We start from the raw sequence: 17,165 nt of genomic DNA, 5'->3' as shown, positions 1-17,165 counted from the left end.
CAATTTTCATAAATTTGATACATTTAAAATTAGAGAATAATAAATAATCAACTAAAGAAAGATTAGGTGGGAAAGTTTTGTACTTTTTATAAAAAAAAAATGAAAGTTTTAGGGTGTTTCACCTACATTGTTTTCGGTATGAGTTAAATTCACCAAAAAAATAAGAAAACACAAAAGTACAATTCATCGGGAAAAAAAAGAAAGGAATAATCATATGTTGCCGATCAAATTTAGGAATTCAAAGTATAACAAACATATTTACACCTGTTTTTGCAAATTTTAGTGTAGGAGACCAATGGATGGTCAATGTTAAATTGACTGGTTGATAAGGTGGTTAGTAATTCGTTTACTGCGGTGGATTGATGAACGGCATCGAGACCATTGATTCAATACGTTTGAACTTCGGATCATCACAAAGCTATGTAACTGAATTATGTTATCGCATTGCATTTTTATCTACAAAAGGGAGTTGTGACAACTTTGGTGATTGACGATAGTTTAGTGGTTTCCATTGATGGTTTACTTATCGATCACTGTAACAATTGGTAGCTAAACTTCATATAATGCTGGGAAGGAAGACTAGATTGAAAGGAGTTACGATCAAACTCCCTCGGTGCTCTGGCGCCTACGGATTTGAAGCCGACGGCGTTGCCGGCGCTCGCGGCGTACATGCACCGCTCTCTGAATTGCCACTCTGTGCTCTTTATTCAGATGGCGACGGAGACTCTTCTTCAGGCTGAAGACTGTTCACCACCTGAGATTACAATTGGTATCAAAGCCAATGATTTGGTGTTTCCATGCACCGCTCTCTGGATTGCCGCTCTGTGCTCTTTATTCAGATGGCGACGAAGACTGTTCTTCAAGCTGAAGACTGTTCACCACCTGAGATTACAATTGGTATTAGAGCTAGTGATTTGGTGATTCCATGCACCGCTAAATACTACCACTTAAAAAATTTGTTAAAGCCCATCCCACTAAATACTACCACTCGCCCCATTTCAAAAACTAAACCACTTAGCCCACCGAAGCATCACCTTGGTTTAAACCAGCTTAAACACTAAATACTATCACTCAGAAGGATATTTGTAATTGATTGAGAGAGAGAGAAAGAGAGATAAGAGAAGTAACTAAACACTAATCTGAAGGAACCATTAAACACTTCTATTGAGAGGACAAAGACAAGAAAGGTTGGACCTACCCAGTACCCAGAACATTATGAGGGTTCTTTCTTGTCAGTTGCAGGTTTTGTAGGTTGGTGATCTAAGAGGTCCAATGAGTTCCACACCTCCATGGCCTCTTTCTTTTCTTTAAGGTATGAAAAGGGAAGCCTCATAATGAGTGACCATCAATTTTGAACTACATATGAGGCTATTGGTGGCTACACATCAAATGAAGCTCTATTCATTAGTAGGCCAGGAATTTTGTACTAGTTTACTTTCCCTTCTATTCACTTTGTAATGAATCTCACAGGAATCTAGTGGGGGCTTTTGCACTTGCTCTAAGAAATTCACTAATAAGTGGGAAACAAGAGTGTTGTAAGAATCTTTCGTACAACACCAATAGTAGCATGGAAAACAATATTGTCTTATGGTCATAGAAGAGAGAAAGTAAACTCATTTAAGGGAAATGAACTATCTTTTCAGGATTCATATGATTTCCATGATGATGATAGTCAACTTATGGTCCCCTAAGCTTGTATAATGGGGTCTTTAGTGTTCTTTCCAAAGCTTCCACCCTGAGTTGAAAGAGATCCTTGAAGTAAACTCATGATTAGGACTTTCTTTTCAGTAGTTTTTCCTTTTGTTTGAGTCTTTAGACTCATTTATGTACCTAAAAGGAAAAAATACAATAAACCTATGATCATGTACTTCATTAAAATAAAGTGATCTTACTTGTTGCACCAAGGCTCGCCCTCTAATTTCAGTAATCTGTACAAGCATATATGCATTTCTCTTTCTAGTTGAGGATGACATTTGAAGCTGGAAAGGTCCTATATACATATGTCTTTAGAAGGCTCTCTCTATAAGACGAATCCATTAGAACAAAGAAGCTAAGACAAAGGAAGTTGGCTTTACTAGAGCACTATAAGGGTTGGGGAAAGAGTTGACAACTCTTGCATTCCTGTCAGCTGGAGAGTGTTTTTGTAAAAGAAAACATAAGGTGAGCTATAAGGTCCAATAAGTCCCACATCCACATAAGCCATTCTTATACATTAATTCATGTTCTTAGCTTTTTGCTTTTTTCCATTTGGGTGGGCACCTATAATGGTTCTCCATGTTTAGCTAAATTTTAATCTCCCATGATATAGCAATAGAATAGCTTTAAATATTGTAGAAATTAGAATTATATTCTAGGGTGTGGAGGAAGAGAGGACTCGGGGTTGGGAGTTTGGGACTGTTGGGTGGACAAGATCCATTATCACTCTCATATCATCATACATCACTCTAGGTTACATTTGGATGTCAAGAAAAAGGGGGAAAAGGAAAATTTTGATGAATGAGTGAAGGATTTAATTGTTGATCATCTTTGATAGATTTAACTTTGTATATTATTCTTTTATTTAGAAAAATTCAAGAGATTTTTCAAATGTCGTCTGGGTGGTGTAGTCGGTTATCACGCTAGTCTCACACACTAGAGGTCCCCGGTTCGAACCCGGGCTCAGACATTTTTTTTCTCTTTATTCTTTTTCTTTTTTTTTTTTTTTTTTCTTGTCCCCCTCTTTTGTGAGTCTAGACATTTTTTTTCTCTTTATTCTTTTTTCTTTTTTTTCTTTTTTTTTTCTTGTCCCCCTCTTTTGTGAGTCTGGATTGTCTCCTCCGACGGAGAGCACTCTGTACTCCGCCGTTGACCATGAATAACAAAGGGCCCCATAGGGTTAGGGTGATGTGTGTGTGTGTGAATGGATAAGTACGATATTTCCTTAAAAAGGGTGATGTGTGTGTGTGTGTGAATGGATAAGTACGATATTTCCTTAAAATACAGAGCCTCGACATTTTTTTTTTTTTTGGAGACATTATCCTTTGGTTTCTGTATTTATGAAGTTTAAGTACCACAATCATACACCCTCAAGGCTCAAGCATTAAATTTACCAAAATGAGCCCACGTCTCTCCCAAGAGAAAAAAACCCTAAACCTACAAAAAAATCATTGTGGCCCCTCTCGATGTTGAATCCTGGCTTTGCCCTTGTTTAGTTTTTGATGTTTCCATTGCCTAGTAAGCAATGGGTCATGTTTAAGATTTTGAACTCTTCGAATTGATTGTTTATGAGATCTTGCTTTGCTGATTTTGGTGTTTTTTGCATGCACGGTCATTTTAGTGTTTTTCTGAAAGTAGAATGTGTTACTAGTATTTATATTTATAGAAAAGGGCAAAAGGTTGTATTTGTTCTTCTTATTCATAGTAAAAACCATCTCTGCTCAGCTTTGGAGTAATCTTCGGGTGAATCACGTAAATCTTATCTTGTACTTGTGCTTTTGCTCTGTTTTGATTACAGATTTGAAGTGTATTATGAATGCCATCTAATGTTAACTTATGCAGATGAAGAGGCTATCGAGAAGCTAAAAGATTGGACCAGTGAGATTGTCCAAAGCAATGATGTTTCAGACAAGGAATTCAAAGTGCAAAATGGAGAAGCCAATGGATTGAAGCAGGCGGAGCATAAAGTTGTTGAAAATGAAAAGACTGTGGATGAATCAATTGATCTGAAAACCAAAAACAAGGAAGTTGTGCACATTAAAAAGACCAAGATTGAGAAATCTGTTGAGATCATGAAACAAGAGAAGGTTTCGGTTGAGCTAGAAAATGGCAAGCTAGGACTTGTTTTTGCCGGAATGGAATAGGCCTGATATTTTGATTTGTTCCTCTTTTTTTTTTTTTTTCCGCTTTTTTTTTTTTTTTTTTTGGGGGGGGGTGGATTTGCTCTTATGTTGCTGATCCATATTATGTAGGGAAGGCATTGCTGGGTGAAGCTTACTGAAAAAGTTATGTTATTCTGGTTTGACTCAAAAGTTCCTAGCTTGGTAACTTAAAAATGTGCACAAATTGTTTGTGAACTTTCTCACCTAAGAGTCAATACTTTAGATGGCTCTTCAATTTTTGATTGGATATCCTTCATTCACAACAAGTTTAAGGGTTCTGTGGATATCAACATGGTAGATGTACACTGGAGTACCATATGTTGGAGCATCTGGCAAGCCACAAATTCTATGATCATTTTTTGTGTTTTTGAATATTGGGGCTTTCTCTGTGTCTTACTTATTTCATGTAATCGGCATTTGGGGTGGGTCATTTTCTTAGTTAATGACAAAATTGAATTATGTCTTGCAATTTGCTAATGATTAACGCTTGGATGTATCATTTAAGGCCACTTCCTGGCTTCTCGGATTATCTCTGTTATTTTCCTGGAACTTTGATCATTTTTGTGTTTTTGAATATTGGGGCCTTCTGTGTGTCAAATTATTTGATGTAAATGACAATTGGGATCGGTTCCTTTCTTAGTTAACAACAAAAGTTGGAATATTTCTTCCAATTTGCTAATGATTTGACGCTTGGATGTATTATTTAAGGCCATTTCATGGCTTCATCTAATGAATTATAATTTTTTTTTAAAAAATAATAATTCCATTACAGATCGTTAGGCATAAACATAGCATAAAGGTAAATTACCTCAAATGGACATAACACAAAGGCAAGTCCCACTCATCAAATATGGCTAATAAGAAGAAAACTTCAAAATTAATGCAAGAGCCAAAAAGCTAAAATGGATTGAATGGAGTTACAATTTGTATCAGAGCCAGTGATTTAGTGATTCGGGTAACCTAATTAGGGTTCTTGTGAATTGATTTCCAATTCTGCTTTCATAATCTCATAAGGTATATAATATCATTACTTTTTTAATTTTTTTTTTCATATATGCTGCTGTAGAACATTTGATTGGGGTTTGAATTCCCTAGATCTAGATTGAAGGGAGCGGAAGATATGGATTGAATGGAGTTACAATCAAACTCCCTCGGTGCTCTGGCGCCTACGGACATGGAGCCGACGGTGTTGCTGGCGCTCACGGAGAACACACACAGTTCTGCAGATCGCCTCATGAACTCCATCATCATTCTTTGTCTCCTTCTTGTTTCATTTGATAGAATCTCATAGGTCGATCACCACCTGGGATTACAATTAGTATCAGAGCCATTGATTTGGTGATTTTGGTGACCTAATTAGGGTTCTTGTGAATTGATTTCCAATTCTGCTTTCATAATCTCATAAGGTATATAGTATCATTATTTTTAAAAATATTTTTTTTCATATATTCTGCTGTAGAACATTTGATTAAGGTTTGAATTCCCTAGATCTGGATTGAATGTAGTTACGATCAAACTCCCTCGGTGCTCTGGCACCTACGGATTTGAAGCCGACGGCATCGACGTCACCGGCGCTCGCTGCGTACATGCAACGTTCTCTGGATTGCCGCTCTGTGCTTTTTATTCAGATGGCAACGAAGACTGATCTTCAGATTGAAGACTGTTCACCACTTGATATTACAATTGGTATCAGAGTCAGTGATTTGGTGATTCGGGTGACCTAATTAGTGTTCTTGTGAATTGATTTCCAATTCTGCTTACATAATATCATAAAGTATATAGTATCATTACTTTTTTTTAAAAAAGTTGAACCAGATGGCGAAGAGTTGACTCCGAGCTGAAAACCTGAAGACACATTGAACATTGATTGTAGCTCAATCCGTGCCTAAATTTGTCAAAGCCTCTCTCCACTTTCTCATACGTGATAGGGACAACAACCATTAGTGTGTGAATGAGCGAACTGAGTGAACAGAGTGAGAGTGATTGAGTTGTGATTGAGTTTGAGTAGAGAGTCCCTATTTATTAAAAAAAAAAGAAGAAGAAAGGCGGAACGGTTCTTCAGATCCAGGATGTTCTTCAAATCTCGATCTCGAGGATTTTTATTCAACGGTTAGGATTAAAATGAATTCTCTCAGGGCGTATATGATGAATTTAGACTAGTTTATATTAATTTAAATTTATGACAATTATTTATTTTCACAAGAAAGAACTAACATGATCTTCCCAATTTGGATTAATCCATTTTGTGACCATATTTCTAATAACAATCCAATTAATTTCTTATTACCCTCCTAGCTGAATATTTGAACCGCTTATCTAGTCTAGTCTAGTAAAAGAAGTTTTAAGAATACTTATTTATTCTTGACCTTAATACATATTTTCATTTTTTAATTAATTACCTTAATAATTACTTAATATTTTTGAGGATCTTTAAAATTTGTTTAATTTCACAGAGCACCCTGTCGGCTATTGATCCCTACACCTTCCTTGAGGATGTCAAATTTGGAGTGTCAAATTGGTTGGCATTTAGATGATGTTTCTTTGTCATCTAGGAGGGAGACTTTTAATCATCTAAGAGCTGCATGGCTTGAGGATGCTTGACAGCATGCCAATCCTAATATGACAATCATGCTCGTTGGGAACAAGTCTAATCTTGCCCATCAAACAAAAAAAAAAAAAAAAGGAAGAAGAAGCATACAGAGCATAATCCTACAAAAAATTATATGTTAAATAGTATTAAGGGATAATTATTATTGCCCTTTTATTATAGTTTAATTACTAAAAAGTATCTATTCTTTATGAAATTATTGTTGTCCTCTTCAATTCTAACAATGTTAAGAGACCGATATATTTGAATGTTTAATGTCTATTTAGTCAGTAGTTAAAACACAATACTATCATCATTCAAAAAAAAACCATATCAAGTACCAATTTTGAACTTGTATTCTTATCATTTGAATTAAAAAAAAAAAAAAAAAAAAAACTTAAATTATTGTTTTTTTCAATTAAGAAAAGAACTTTCTAAAATTATTAACATAAAATTGAAAAGTACATAACAAAAACTAAAAAATAATACCAAATTATAAAATAAAGGGTTAATATCACGTACCTCCCTCTTAGTTGGACAAATAGCACTTACACCCCCTCTTAGTTGGATAATATCACTTCCCTCTTACTTAGCAAATATATCAAACACCTCCCTTCTATTAACTTTCTCGGTTAAATTTAATTTTTACCGTTAAATATTTTTTTAAACCCCAAACTACCCTTGGCTAAAAATATTTTTTATTTTAAATCGTAAATTATCGTAATCACCCTAACAGTTAAAATACTAAATTACCCTCAATTAAAATAATTGTTAAAAATCAAAACACCATAGTTAAAACCCAAATTATCTTTAATTATTAAAAGCCCATCATACCCTCTCCTTTTTTTTTAAAAATTATCAAACAATTAAAAAAACCCAAAATAGTAATACGTGTTTAATTTTATCAACATACATTTTATTTTTTTTTTAATTGCATTTTTAATTTTACTTGATAGTAGTACGTGTTTTTTTAATTGTTTGAATTTTTTTTTTAAAAAGGGTATGTTGGGCTTTTAAAAATTAAAGATAATTTAGGTTTTTTTTATGGTGTTTTGGTTTTTAATAATTATTTTAATGGGTAATTTTCATCTGGACTCCCTGAGGTTTGGTTCAAGTCACTTTTAGTCCGATTTAAGTTTTTTTTGGCATATGGCTCCCCTGTGGTTTAAGAAATGATTAAATAAAGACAAACTTAACAGAAATTGTTAGTTTAATAAATTTTGTGACAAAAATACCCTTGTGTCTTTTAGATTTTTTTTTCATATATTAGTTTTAACTTGTTAAAATAGATACTACCAAATAAATAAATAATTACCAAACTATTTCTCGCAAAAACAATAGAGTTTTCATTTACCCCTAAATCTACACCGGCTTTCACCGTCGACGAAGTCGGAAGCGCTTGACACCGGCGTCTATGTGAAACTGCACAGCTGATTGGACTAAAAGAGGAACATCAACCCTTTCCAAAAACGATCACAAGAGGCAGAGTAGAGAAATTTGTGCTTGATGAGAGAAACCATTAGTGAAGTTGAATCTTTTCAAGATTGATTCGTTGTGCTCGTTCAGAGAGAGATTGGTTTTGAGACCTTGACAGAAAGGGTACTTGAGAAGCCTCCAAAAAGACAAAAAGAAGTGTGATGTGAAGAAACTCTAGGATTAATAGCACTGATATATAGTGTGGCGTCGGCGTCAAACCCTTAGAGCAAGATTAGCAGTAGAAAATCAACTCAACAGCCAAACTCTCTCTTTCTGTGTTCGCGCATCATCCGTGGGTTATTCAAGTAGCAGGTATAGCCTCGACCAACTTTGCGAAGTAGAACTGAGTGGTAACGAGACCTCTCTTCCTGATTCGCCATCCAACCTTGTTCAGTGACCAGTGCCCTCTCAATATTCGCCTCTGCGTGAAGGTAAGCCCTCTCAATATCAGTGCAGTAAGCTCTTTGGAAATAAGGAGATACGAACGGAGAGGAATAACCAATCGATGAAGGAAAGGGTTGATGTCCTCTCTTAGTCCAGCCATCACCATCGGCGCAAGACCCGGTCAAGTGCTTCAACCGCGACGGTGAAAGCCATTTGTGGAGATCTAGGCATTTATCGAAATAAAAACTCTGCTGTTTTTGCGAGAAATAGTTTGGTAATTATTTATTTTGTAGTATTTTTTAGTAGATTAAAACTAAAATAAAATAAAAAATTCAAAAACATAAGGGTATTTTTGTCACAAAATTTATTAAACTAACAGTTTCTGTTAAGCTTGTCCTTATTTAGGTATTTCTTTAAACCACAGGGGAATCATATGCAAAAAGAAACTTAAACGGGACTAAAAGTGACCTCAACCAAACCTAAGGGGGTCCAGATGAAAATTACCCTATTTTAATTGAGGATAATTTAGTATTTTAACTGTTAGGGTGATTACAGTAATTTAGGGTTTAAAATAAAAAAATATTTTTAACCAAGGGTAGTTTGGAGTTTTAGAAAAATACTTAACGGTAAAAGTTAAATTTAATCGAGAAAGTTAACAGAAGGGAGGTGTGATATATTTGCTAGGTAAAAGTGGTGATAAGTGATATTATCCAACTAAGAGGGGGTGTAAGTGCAATTTGTCCAGCTAAGAGGGGAGGTAAATGATATTTACCCTAAAATAAATATAAAAAAATAACGAGCTATCAAATTAGGGTTAATTTTTTTCCCTTCTAAATACGTAATAATATAATTTAATATAACATATAAATAAGTCGAATAAAACCTTAGATTATTGCCAACCCAAAATTGTTCTAGTGGTGAAACCAACAACTCTTAGTGAAGAGGTTGTCGGTTTGACTCTCTTTGAGGCATATTAATGTTTCCATCCCTCGGCTTAATAAAGCCCATTTGTATACACAACAATGTACATATATGTCAAATAATTGCTTGAGAAAGCAAAGAAATTACAAGTCTATTTTAAAATTTTAAAGTTTGAAATCAAACTTTAAATCTCAACCTGTTATTTAGCGTATGTATATTGTTGTGCACAACAAAGGATTTTTTCCATTTAATGGTGGAGGGCAATAATAAGTATAGTAATTTAAAAAAAATATATAAGAGATAAAGTAGTAATTAAGCTACAACAGAGGGGGAGGAAATAGTTATTATCCTTAATATTAACTATAATAAACAATAAGAAGTATGAATTAACACCCTTGTGACAAATTTTTCTCTGATTAATCTTATTTTGTCTTTTTTTAGAATTGAAGTTCTTTCAAGTCAGTTTACACATACCTTAACTACATATTTAGTGGTTGTTTTATATAATCATTTGAAGACATTGATCTTACTAACTAAATCAATCGTTTGAGGTTTTATAGATCTTATTATGTTGAATCATCTTCCCTTTAACCATTGAAAAAAAAAAGAATGTATATACAAATAAATGGAGCAGTTCTTCTCTGTAACGATTGGCAACCCCCACAAACCAGTTTTAGACCAACCTCCTTGGGATCTCAAGATTTAAGTTTTGAAAAAGATAAATTTAATTTCTTTGTTTCCAAGCAAGAATAGCGTTGTTGTGAATTCCTTACCAGCCATAATAATTTCATTTTTGATATACTACTCTTTTGGTTGTATAAGCATGAGACACTGCATTACTCATACCTAACTTAAAGCAATCTTCTAAAGGTATATATATTCTAAAGAGGTTTCTCATGCCGACATCATAGAATGAGTTTCATGAAATGTCGACATCGTAGGAGCTTAGGAAGAATTCCATACATTAGATCGTTCATAGAAGGCCACACAAACTTTTACTTAAAAAAATAAACAGTTGAGATTTGGATTCAAAAAGCAAAAGAAACCACAAAAATGAGAAGATGAAGGAGAAAGAATCCAATATTTGGAATCTTATCTTATCTATCCATCTTTTGTAAAATTATAATTTAATTTTTACAATAAAATTGTATATAAGAGAATATTCTAAATATTCTTCATAACAGAAATCACATCCATATTCTTCTAAAGAAAAATAAATAAATTTTCATAAATTTGATACATTTAAAATTAGAGAATAATAAATAATCACTAAAGAAAGATTAAGTGGGAAAGTTTTATAATTTTTTATTTTTCTTCTATAAGTGGAATGTGAAAGAATAAAACAAAATGTTTTTTGTATATCTTGCCTATTCTGTACTCCAAATAATAAAGAGAAGAATATAAAATGAACAAGACATAAAGCAATGGCAAAGAAAGCATTAAACAGTCCCATTATTTTTGTACATGAGCATGTAATTTCCCCTTTGGTATAACACAATCACGACATTTTTTCCACTTTTAGTGACAAAAAATATAATTTCTTCCCCTTTCGGTAGAACAAAATCATGCACTAAAAAAATTAAATATTTGATTCCACTCAATATATATATATATTTACTGCGCAGAGAATCATTTTTATTGGATCTAACGCGTTAAGCTTATCATCTGGCTATCATAAGTAGCATTAGGTAGGTATTGCTTTATTTATCTTCTCGTTTGAAGCTGTTCAAAGTATTGTGAAATTCCTCGTTGATATCTTCCTTCTTTGGGCTAGGAGGTCTTCTAATGATCTATTTGAATAAAATGCTATTCTTTCGACAAAAACATAAAATAAATAACACTCATATTTCTTTTAGTGAAAATTAGGGAAAATTTTGTATAATATGATTAATTAATATCAATATTGTACTGGTTTTATAGATGATTAATATATGGTTTTATAAACATAATAAAATATATTTAGTTAGGATGATGCATGAACCATTATCGAGATAGAAGTTAAAGTCTTTTCTTGTTTGTATCTAATGAATTAGTAAATGTGTTAATTTAGATTACGGAAGGTGCATCCAAAAATCTTATGACACTGTGGCTTAGGTATTCAACGACAACTTATCCCACCTATAAAGGTGTTAGATTTGCAGTTCTCTTTAGCATATTCTTCTACGTCTAATACTTGATTCACAAGGGTAAGGATCCAATATGATAAAATTCATGTAAATCATATCAATATCGTATTGGTTTTGTAGGTGATCAATATGCGGATGTGATTATTCACAAAAACCATGGCTATATCATAACCGTAATATAATATATTTAGTGATGATGACATGTGAACCGTTATCTAGGTAAAACTTAGATATTTTTCTTGTTTGTATTTGATATATTGATAAAGGTGTTACTTTATATTATGAAAGGTGCATCCATTAATTCGTCTAGCACCAAAGATTAGGATTTTGTTAGTTTGGGAGTTTAAAATTCTATAAAGGGAAAGTTTTTTTTTGTTTTTTTATTCCTCCTTCACTTTGGCTTAACTATTCAAAGGCTGGACAACCTATCCCTACCTGATGTGAGATTGCAATTCTCTTTGGGGAAGAAGGTGGTGGGAAATTTCTAGTTTCTTATCTATAATCTATATGTTTGTATTGATTCCTAAAGGCGAGGACCCAATTTTTATGTATAGTCATGTTTACAATTATTCTTCGGTTAAGGTTTGATGTGGTGCAAAGAGTGCTGTGACACGTTTCTTTGTAATGTTTCCAACGAACACTGATGGTCCACCCGTGCATATAAATCTTTTATGTAAGTAATGATCCAAAAAATGAGTTGAATGAATACGATTGATGGGATGTATTTGTTTGACTATGTATTACAAACATGGTTCAATGCACAAGGAAGGGTAATATAGTTCGGATATTCCTATAAAAGTCTGGTAAGTGTTTCTTCTAGGGAGCATATGACCTCTACATGGGGTCTGAACAAGTTGAAATACATGTGAATGTATCAAAATAAGCTTCAATACGTGTTTTACATATGTGAGTAGAAATGATCCTTCATAGTCGTATCTCTTTTGAATATTTATTTTTCAACACAATACAAGCATGATTGATCGATGAAAGAAAAATGACAAGGTTTTCCTTCATTGTTGAAGAAAAGAGAATCCTCCGAAATAAGATGAATGAAAAATAGACCTGTTGAAATAGTTTATGAAAAAAATATAAATAAGATGTAGAGGTAAACATATTTTTAAAATGAATGAAGGAAAAATGAGATTAACATATTTGAATATACATAGAGAAGCTTAATTTTGAGTTTCATGTAACTTCATGTGCATTTTGTCAAATTTAGCAAGATTTGTTTTCAAATCTGTCAGCATCACTTATTTCTTTATAATTTTTAACCAAAAATAGTTGACTTGTAGAATTATTTTCTTTTCTGGCTCACTTTTGTTTGAGGGTACATTTTTCAATGTTGATAATGTCTTATATGAAAATTGTTCTTATGTGTAAAAATTTTAATACTTGGGTACTATAAACTAAAATTAAAAAATATATATTTTACATATTTTGGTAAACAATATTATTTTTATTAGTACCGTAGACAATATCAATACCTACTATTAGCTGATCCAAATGAATTTGACTCTTTTTCTAAGAATTAAAGAAATTAAGATGGATGTTCAAGTTTATCAGCATTATTTATTTTTCTTGCGATAATTTTCTTTCATGTAAAAGTTAATGTTTTTGTATTATAACTTAAATTCAATGTAAAAATAATCAACCTTACAAGTTAAGATAGATGCTTTGTTTGAAATCTAAGAGATTAAACTAATTTCAATCGGTAATCTTAGATCACATCAGTTGATATTGGTCGGTTGGATCAGGATCACATCTTGATTAATCCTCTCTTGTAAATGTAAAATGATATTATAAAAAAATAACATACATTCATTTTTGTTTTTTTTTTTGTTTGAAACTCTGAAAATTTGATTACCCAAACAAAGAAGGGCTTTAGAGCCTTAGATCCACCAAACTCTCAATAGCTTTAAATGGGAACAAGTTGAAAGAAGAAAATTTGCAATTTCGAATCAATGAAATTTTTTTTAACACATTCAATATAGAAGAAAATTTTAATATACTAATCGTATATATGAACATGGCATCAGCGCATGGATTATAAAATTTTGTTTTAAGAGATTTAAAAAGATGAGTACTAAAAGAAGGAAGGCTAGCCAAATAAAATATTGTTTTGAAACGATAGGGACCGCCTTTCTTTTCTGTATATAAACAGGAGCTTCTTACTTCTTCTTTGGGAAGAAAAAGAGAGAAAAAGTGACTGGTTTTTGAGAGAAAATGGCCGGAGAACTTGGAGTTGATTCCACCGATTATAGAATGGAGCTTCTGTATCCAGAAAGAGAGGCTACTGAGAGCAGTGAGCAGTCATGGAGGCTCAACGTTGGGGAGTTTCGCTTGCCGGAGAAACCAACCCACTCTAAGTTTGGTTTTGGGGACTTTCTGTCTCTGCGTAAGTTCTCTCTCTCTCCCAACTTCATCTTCTCCTTCTTACCCATCTGGGTTTTACTTGATGAGATGGTTCATGGGTATTTCTTTGATTCTCAGGAAAGAAAGGAAAGAATGGAAAGATTGCAAAATATTACAAGAGGCAGGAGGAACTTCTGAAAGGTTTTAATGAGATGGAAACAGTGAATGAATCGGGCTGTGTGCCTGGAAGCCTCACAGAGGTTAGTGATTGCATGAGTTTCTTGTCTCTTTCACAGAAAATAAATAACTTATCTCACTCTGGGTCTTGACAGGGTGAACTGAAGGAGCTTGCCAAGAGCGAGAAGATAGCGATATATGTATCTAATGTAGCAAATTTGGTACTTTTCATAGCGAAGGTGTATGCATCTGTGGAGAGCAGATCCTTAGCTGTGATTGCATCCACATTAGACTCTCTTCTGGATCTTTTATCAGGTTTCATACTGTGGTTCACCGATCATGCTATGAGAAAACCCAATCATTATGGTTATCCGATTGGCAAGAGGCGAATGCAACCTGTGGTAAGCCCTTGTCTTTGCATGTCTAATTATTTCAGAAGAAATAGTCTCAAACCCAAATCTTGTCAAAGTGTCCTAGATTTCCCTACCCACTTCAGAAGATTTCTCTCCCACCAGACTTGGTAAACAGTAGTTGCAAAGGCTAACTTCACAACCATGTCTGTAACAGTGGTAAGCCCTTTAATCCAGTATTATTTCTAGGCTATTCTGAAAACCAGTTTCTTGATTAAGAATAAGGAGCTTCACAATATTGGTTGTGAGTGTCAGTGAGTCTCTGATAGACACAGAAGGTGCTAAGCTAGTTTAGCTAGCTCTTTGTTGGAGGCTAATGGTATCCTACAATAACCATAATGGTATCAAGGATGAGGTTGTTGTAGAGGCTTGACTAGCAGATGCAAAGACCTGTTTAGCAGAAACCCCTTCTGGGCTTGAAGTAGTTCCTTTCTATTCGAAATTGGAGGGTTAGGTGGGGGGAGGAAGAGGGGGTTGGTGCTGTGTGTGGGGTAGGTCGGATCTGTTCTTGCCTTTGAAAATGAACTAGGTGGGTTCCTACAAGTTCTTTTAAAAATAGAGATTGAATCATGATTGGGTTCTTCACAGAACTCAACAACTCTCATCCTGAATTGAATCTTAACATGCTCTGTATAGTTTGGGGAAAAAAGAAGCTCTCAATAATGTTTTAATATGGTAACAAAAATCAACTGGTTTATTGATCTCTGTGATTTACTGTATTCGTGATTATTTTTATGTTTCTTCATGTTACAGGGAATCATTGTTTTTGCCTCAGTAATGGCGACTCTTGGGTTCCAAATATTGTTTGAATCTGGTCGGGACCTTGTTTCACAGGTATTCAGATTTTGAGCATAACTCTTCAAAATCCAACATATATAATGCTTTCTAGTGATTTTGCTTGAAGACCAAACAGAAGGTCCTCCCCAAAAAATCAGAGGGTATTATAGAGCAGTTAATCTGAAATCACCATGAGCTACCCATGAGCACCATTAATGCTTGCCATCTCAAACTTGTTTCCACAACAGTAGTTTATATGTATGGGTTAGTTTATTGCTTGACTAATCTTTCACTGATTGTTGCAGTCTCACACGGAATTGGACCGGGCAAAGGAAAAATGGATGATAGGGATAATGGTTTCTGTTACAATAGTAAAATTTGGCTTGATGATGCTCTGCCGAAGATTTAAGAATGAAATTGTTCAAGCCTATGCTCAAGATCATTTCTTTGATGTCATCACCAACTCAACAGGTCTAGTAGCAGCTGTTCTTGCTACTCGATACTATTGGTGGATTGATCCAGTTGGAGCTATACTTGTAAGTTAGTTTAACTTGGTGGCTTATAATGTGATTGTTTTTGAGGCTAATGACATTTGATACATTGAAATGCAGATAGCATTATACACAATTGGTACATGGGCAAAGACAGTGAGGGAGAATGTCTGGTCATTAATCGGTAGAACAGCACCTCCAGAATACTTGTCAAAACTAACATTTTTGATATGGAACCATCATGAAGAGATCAAGCACATAGACACAGTTAGGGCCTATACATTCGGTTCTCATTACTTTGTAGAGGTAGACATAGTTCTTCCAGCAGACATGCCTCTAAGTCAAGCACATAACATAGGTGAGACACTGCAAGAGAAGCTCGAGCAACTTCCGGAGATCGAACGAGCTTTTGTTCATATAGATTTTGAATATTCTCACAAGCCAGAACACAAAACCATGGTATGATAATGCCATTGCTTACACATTTAGTGGGTCTCACTGTTTTGAGATTTTAAGAAGAGAAATCTCAACCAGGTGAATCACAAGTTGATTACATCATCAGAGGGCCTCTTACATGATTTGTGCTGTACAGACCCTTTGTTAAGTTTCTCTTTATAGAGATTAAATAGTTCTGTACTCAACGTATGTAATGGTTTGTGGAGATCTTTGACTGCATATCAAATGGTTCTTCATGTCAGGGATCTTCAATTACATGAATGATGTGAAATCTGGAAAGCACTCCATTTATGACAAGTTGCATTACTTAAAGTAAAAGAAAATAAGCCACAATTAAGTACTCAAGAACAGAAATTATGTCAATTAACCTAAAGACAAATCAGGCACTTTCATCTCAAGAATTGCTCCCAACCATCTTCAGTTTCTTCTCTACTAAAAGACATTGGTGTGAACCATACGGCTGGTTTACAGGAGAGGGAGTAATTTGCTTACCTACTAAATCTGACTGATTTATCTTCCAGGTGAAAGGCACCCATACAATGGCCGATATTGGGATCATATTTCTTATGACCAGTTATAAAATAAATAAATAAATATATATATATATATATATATATATATATATATATATATATATATATATATATATATATATATATATATATATATATATATATATATATATATGCAGGTTCCTCTGAACCCAGGATAGTGAACTGTAGAACAAGAAAAGCTTTATAGTGCTAGTAAATGTCTGCATGCGAGAGGATTTCATGAAAAAAAATGATACAACTCAATTTCCTTAAACTAGGAAATATTATCAAATTAAATGATAATCTATCTAGGGTTCCTACCCGCAAATTGGGTTAGATTCCTAATCTTCTGCCCAAACTTAAAAAACGTGAGAAAAAACGAAAAATAAATTCATCACCGTATATAGCCTTATTTACTGTTCCAGCTTATATTTTCATACACAAACCAGACTAGAACTGACCGTCGATTTGGGTTTAGAAGATTGTAACCCAAACCCTAAGTAATGAAAACCGTGAAAATGTGAAAGCCAACCTAAACATAAGAAAATTAAAAAAAATTATAATTTTTTAATCAAGATTTCGTTCCATAAAACAGGAATAACTCATGGAGTCAGACGT

The 17,165-nt window shown here is 33.8% G+C and overlaps 1 protein-coding gene and 1 non-coding gene across 2 annotated transcripts; both read left to right on the top strand.

Annotated features, from left to right (window-relative positions):
• The first annotated feature begins 2,591 nt into the window (after positions 1 to 2,591).
• TRNAV-CAC (transfer RNA valine (anticodon CAC)) lies at positions 2,592 to 2,665 on the top strand. Its single transcript has one exon. It is a non-coding gene; the product is annotated as a tRNA-Val (tRNA).
• A 10,878-nt stretch (positions 2,666 to 13,543) lies between these two features.
• LOC149005784 (metal tolerance protein 9-like) lies at positions 13,544 to 16,521 on the top strand. The gene is made up of 6 exons (XM_089168162.1): positions 13,544 to 13,746; positions 13,842 to 13,963; positions 14,036 to 14,281; positions 15,044 to 15,124; positions 15,373 to 15,603; positions 15,679 to 16,521. The coding sequence occupies exons 1-6, from the start codon at positions 13,575 to 13,577 to the stop codon at positions 16,021 to 16,023; spliced, it is 1,197 nt and encodes a 398-aa protein (XP_089024288.1). The 5' UTR covers positions 13,544 to 13,574; the 3' UTR covers positions 16,024 to 16,521.
• The last annotated feature ends 644 nt before the right edge of the window (positions 16,522 to 17,165 follow it).

This window comes from Hakea prostrata, chromosome 9 (assembly GCF_041222555.1).
Source record: "Hakea prostrata isolate BN-2017 chromosome 9, UWA_Hpros_2, whole genome shotgun sequence".
Lineage (NCBI taxonomy): Eukaryota > Viridiplantae > Streptophyta > Magnoliopsida > Proteales > Proteaceae > Hakea > Hakea prostrata.
This window is presented reverse-complemented; position numbering and strand designations above follow the sequence as displayed.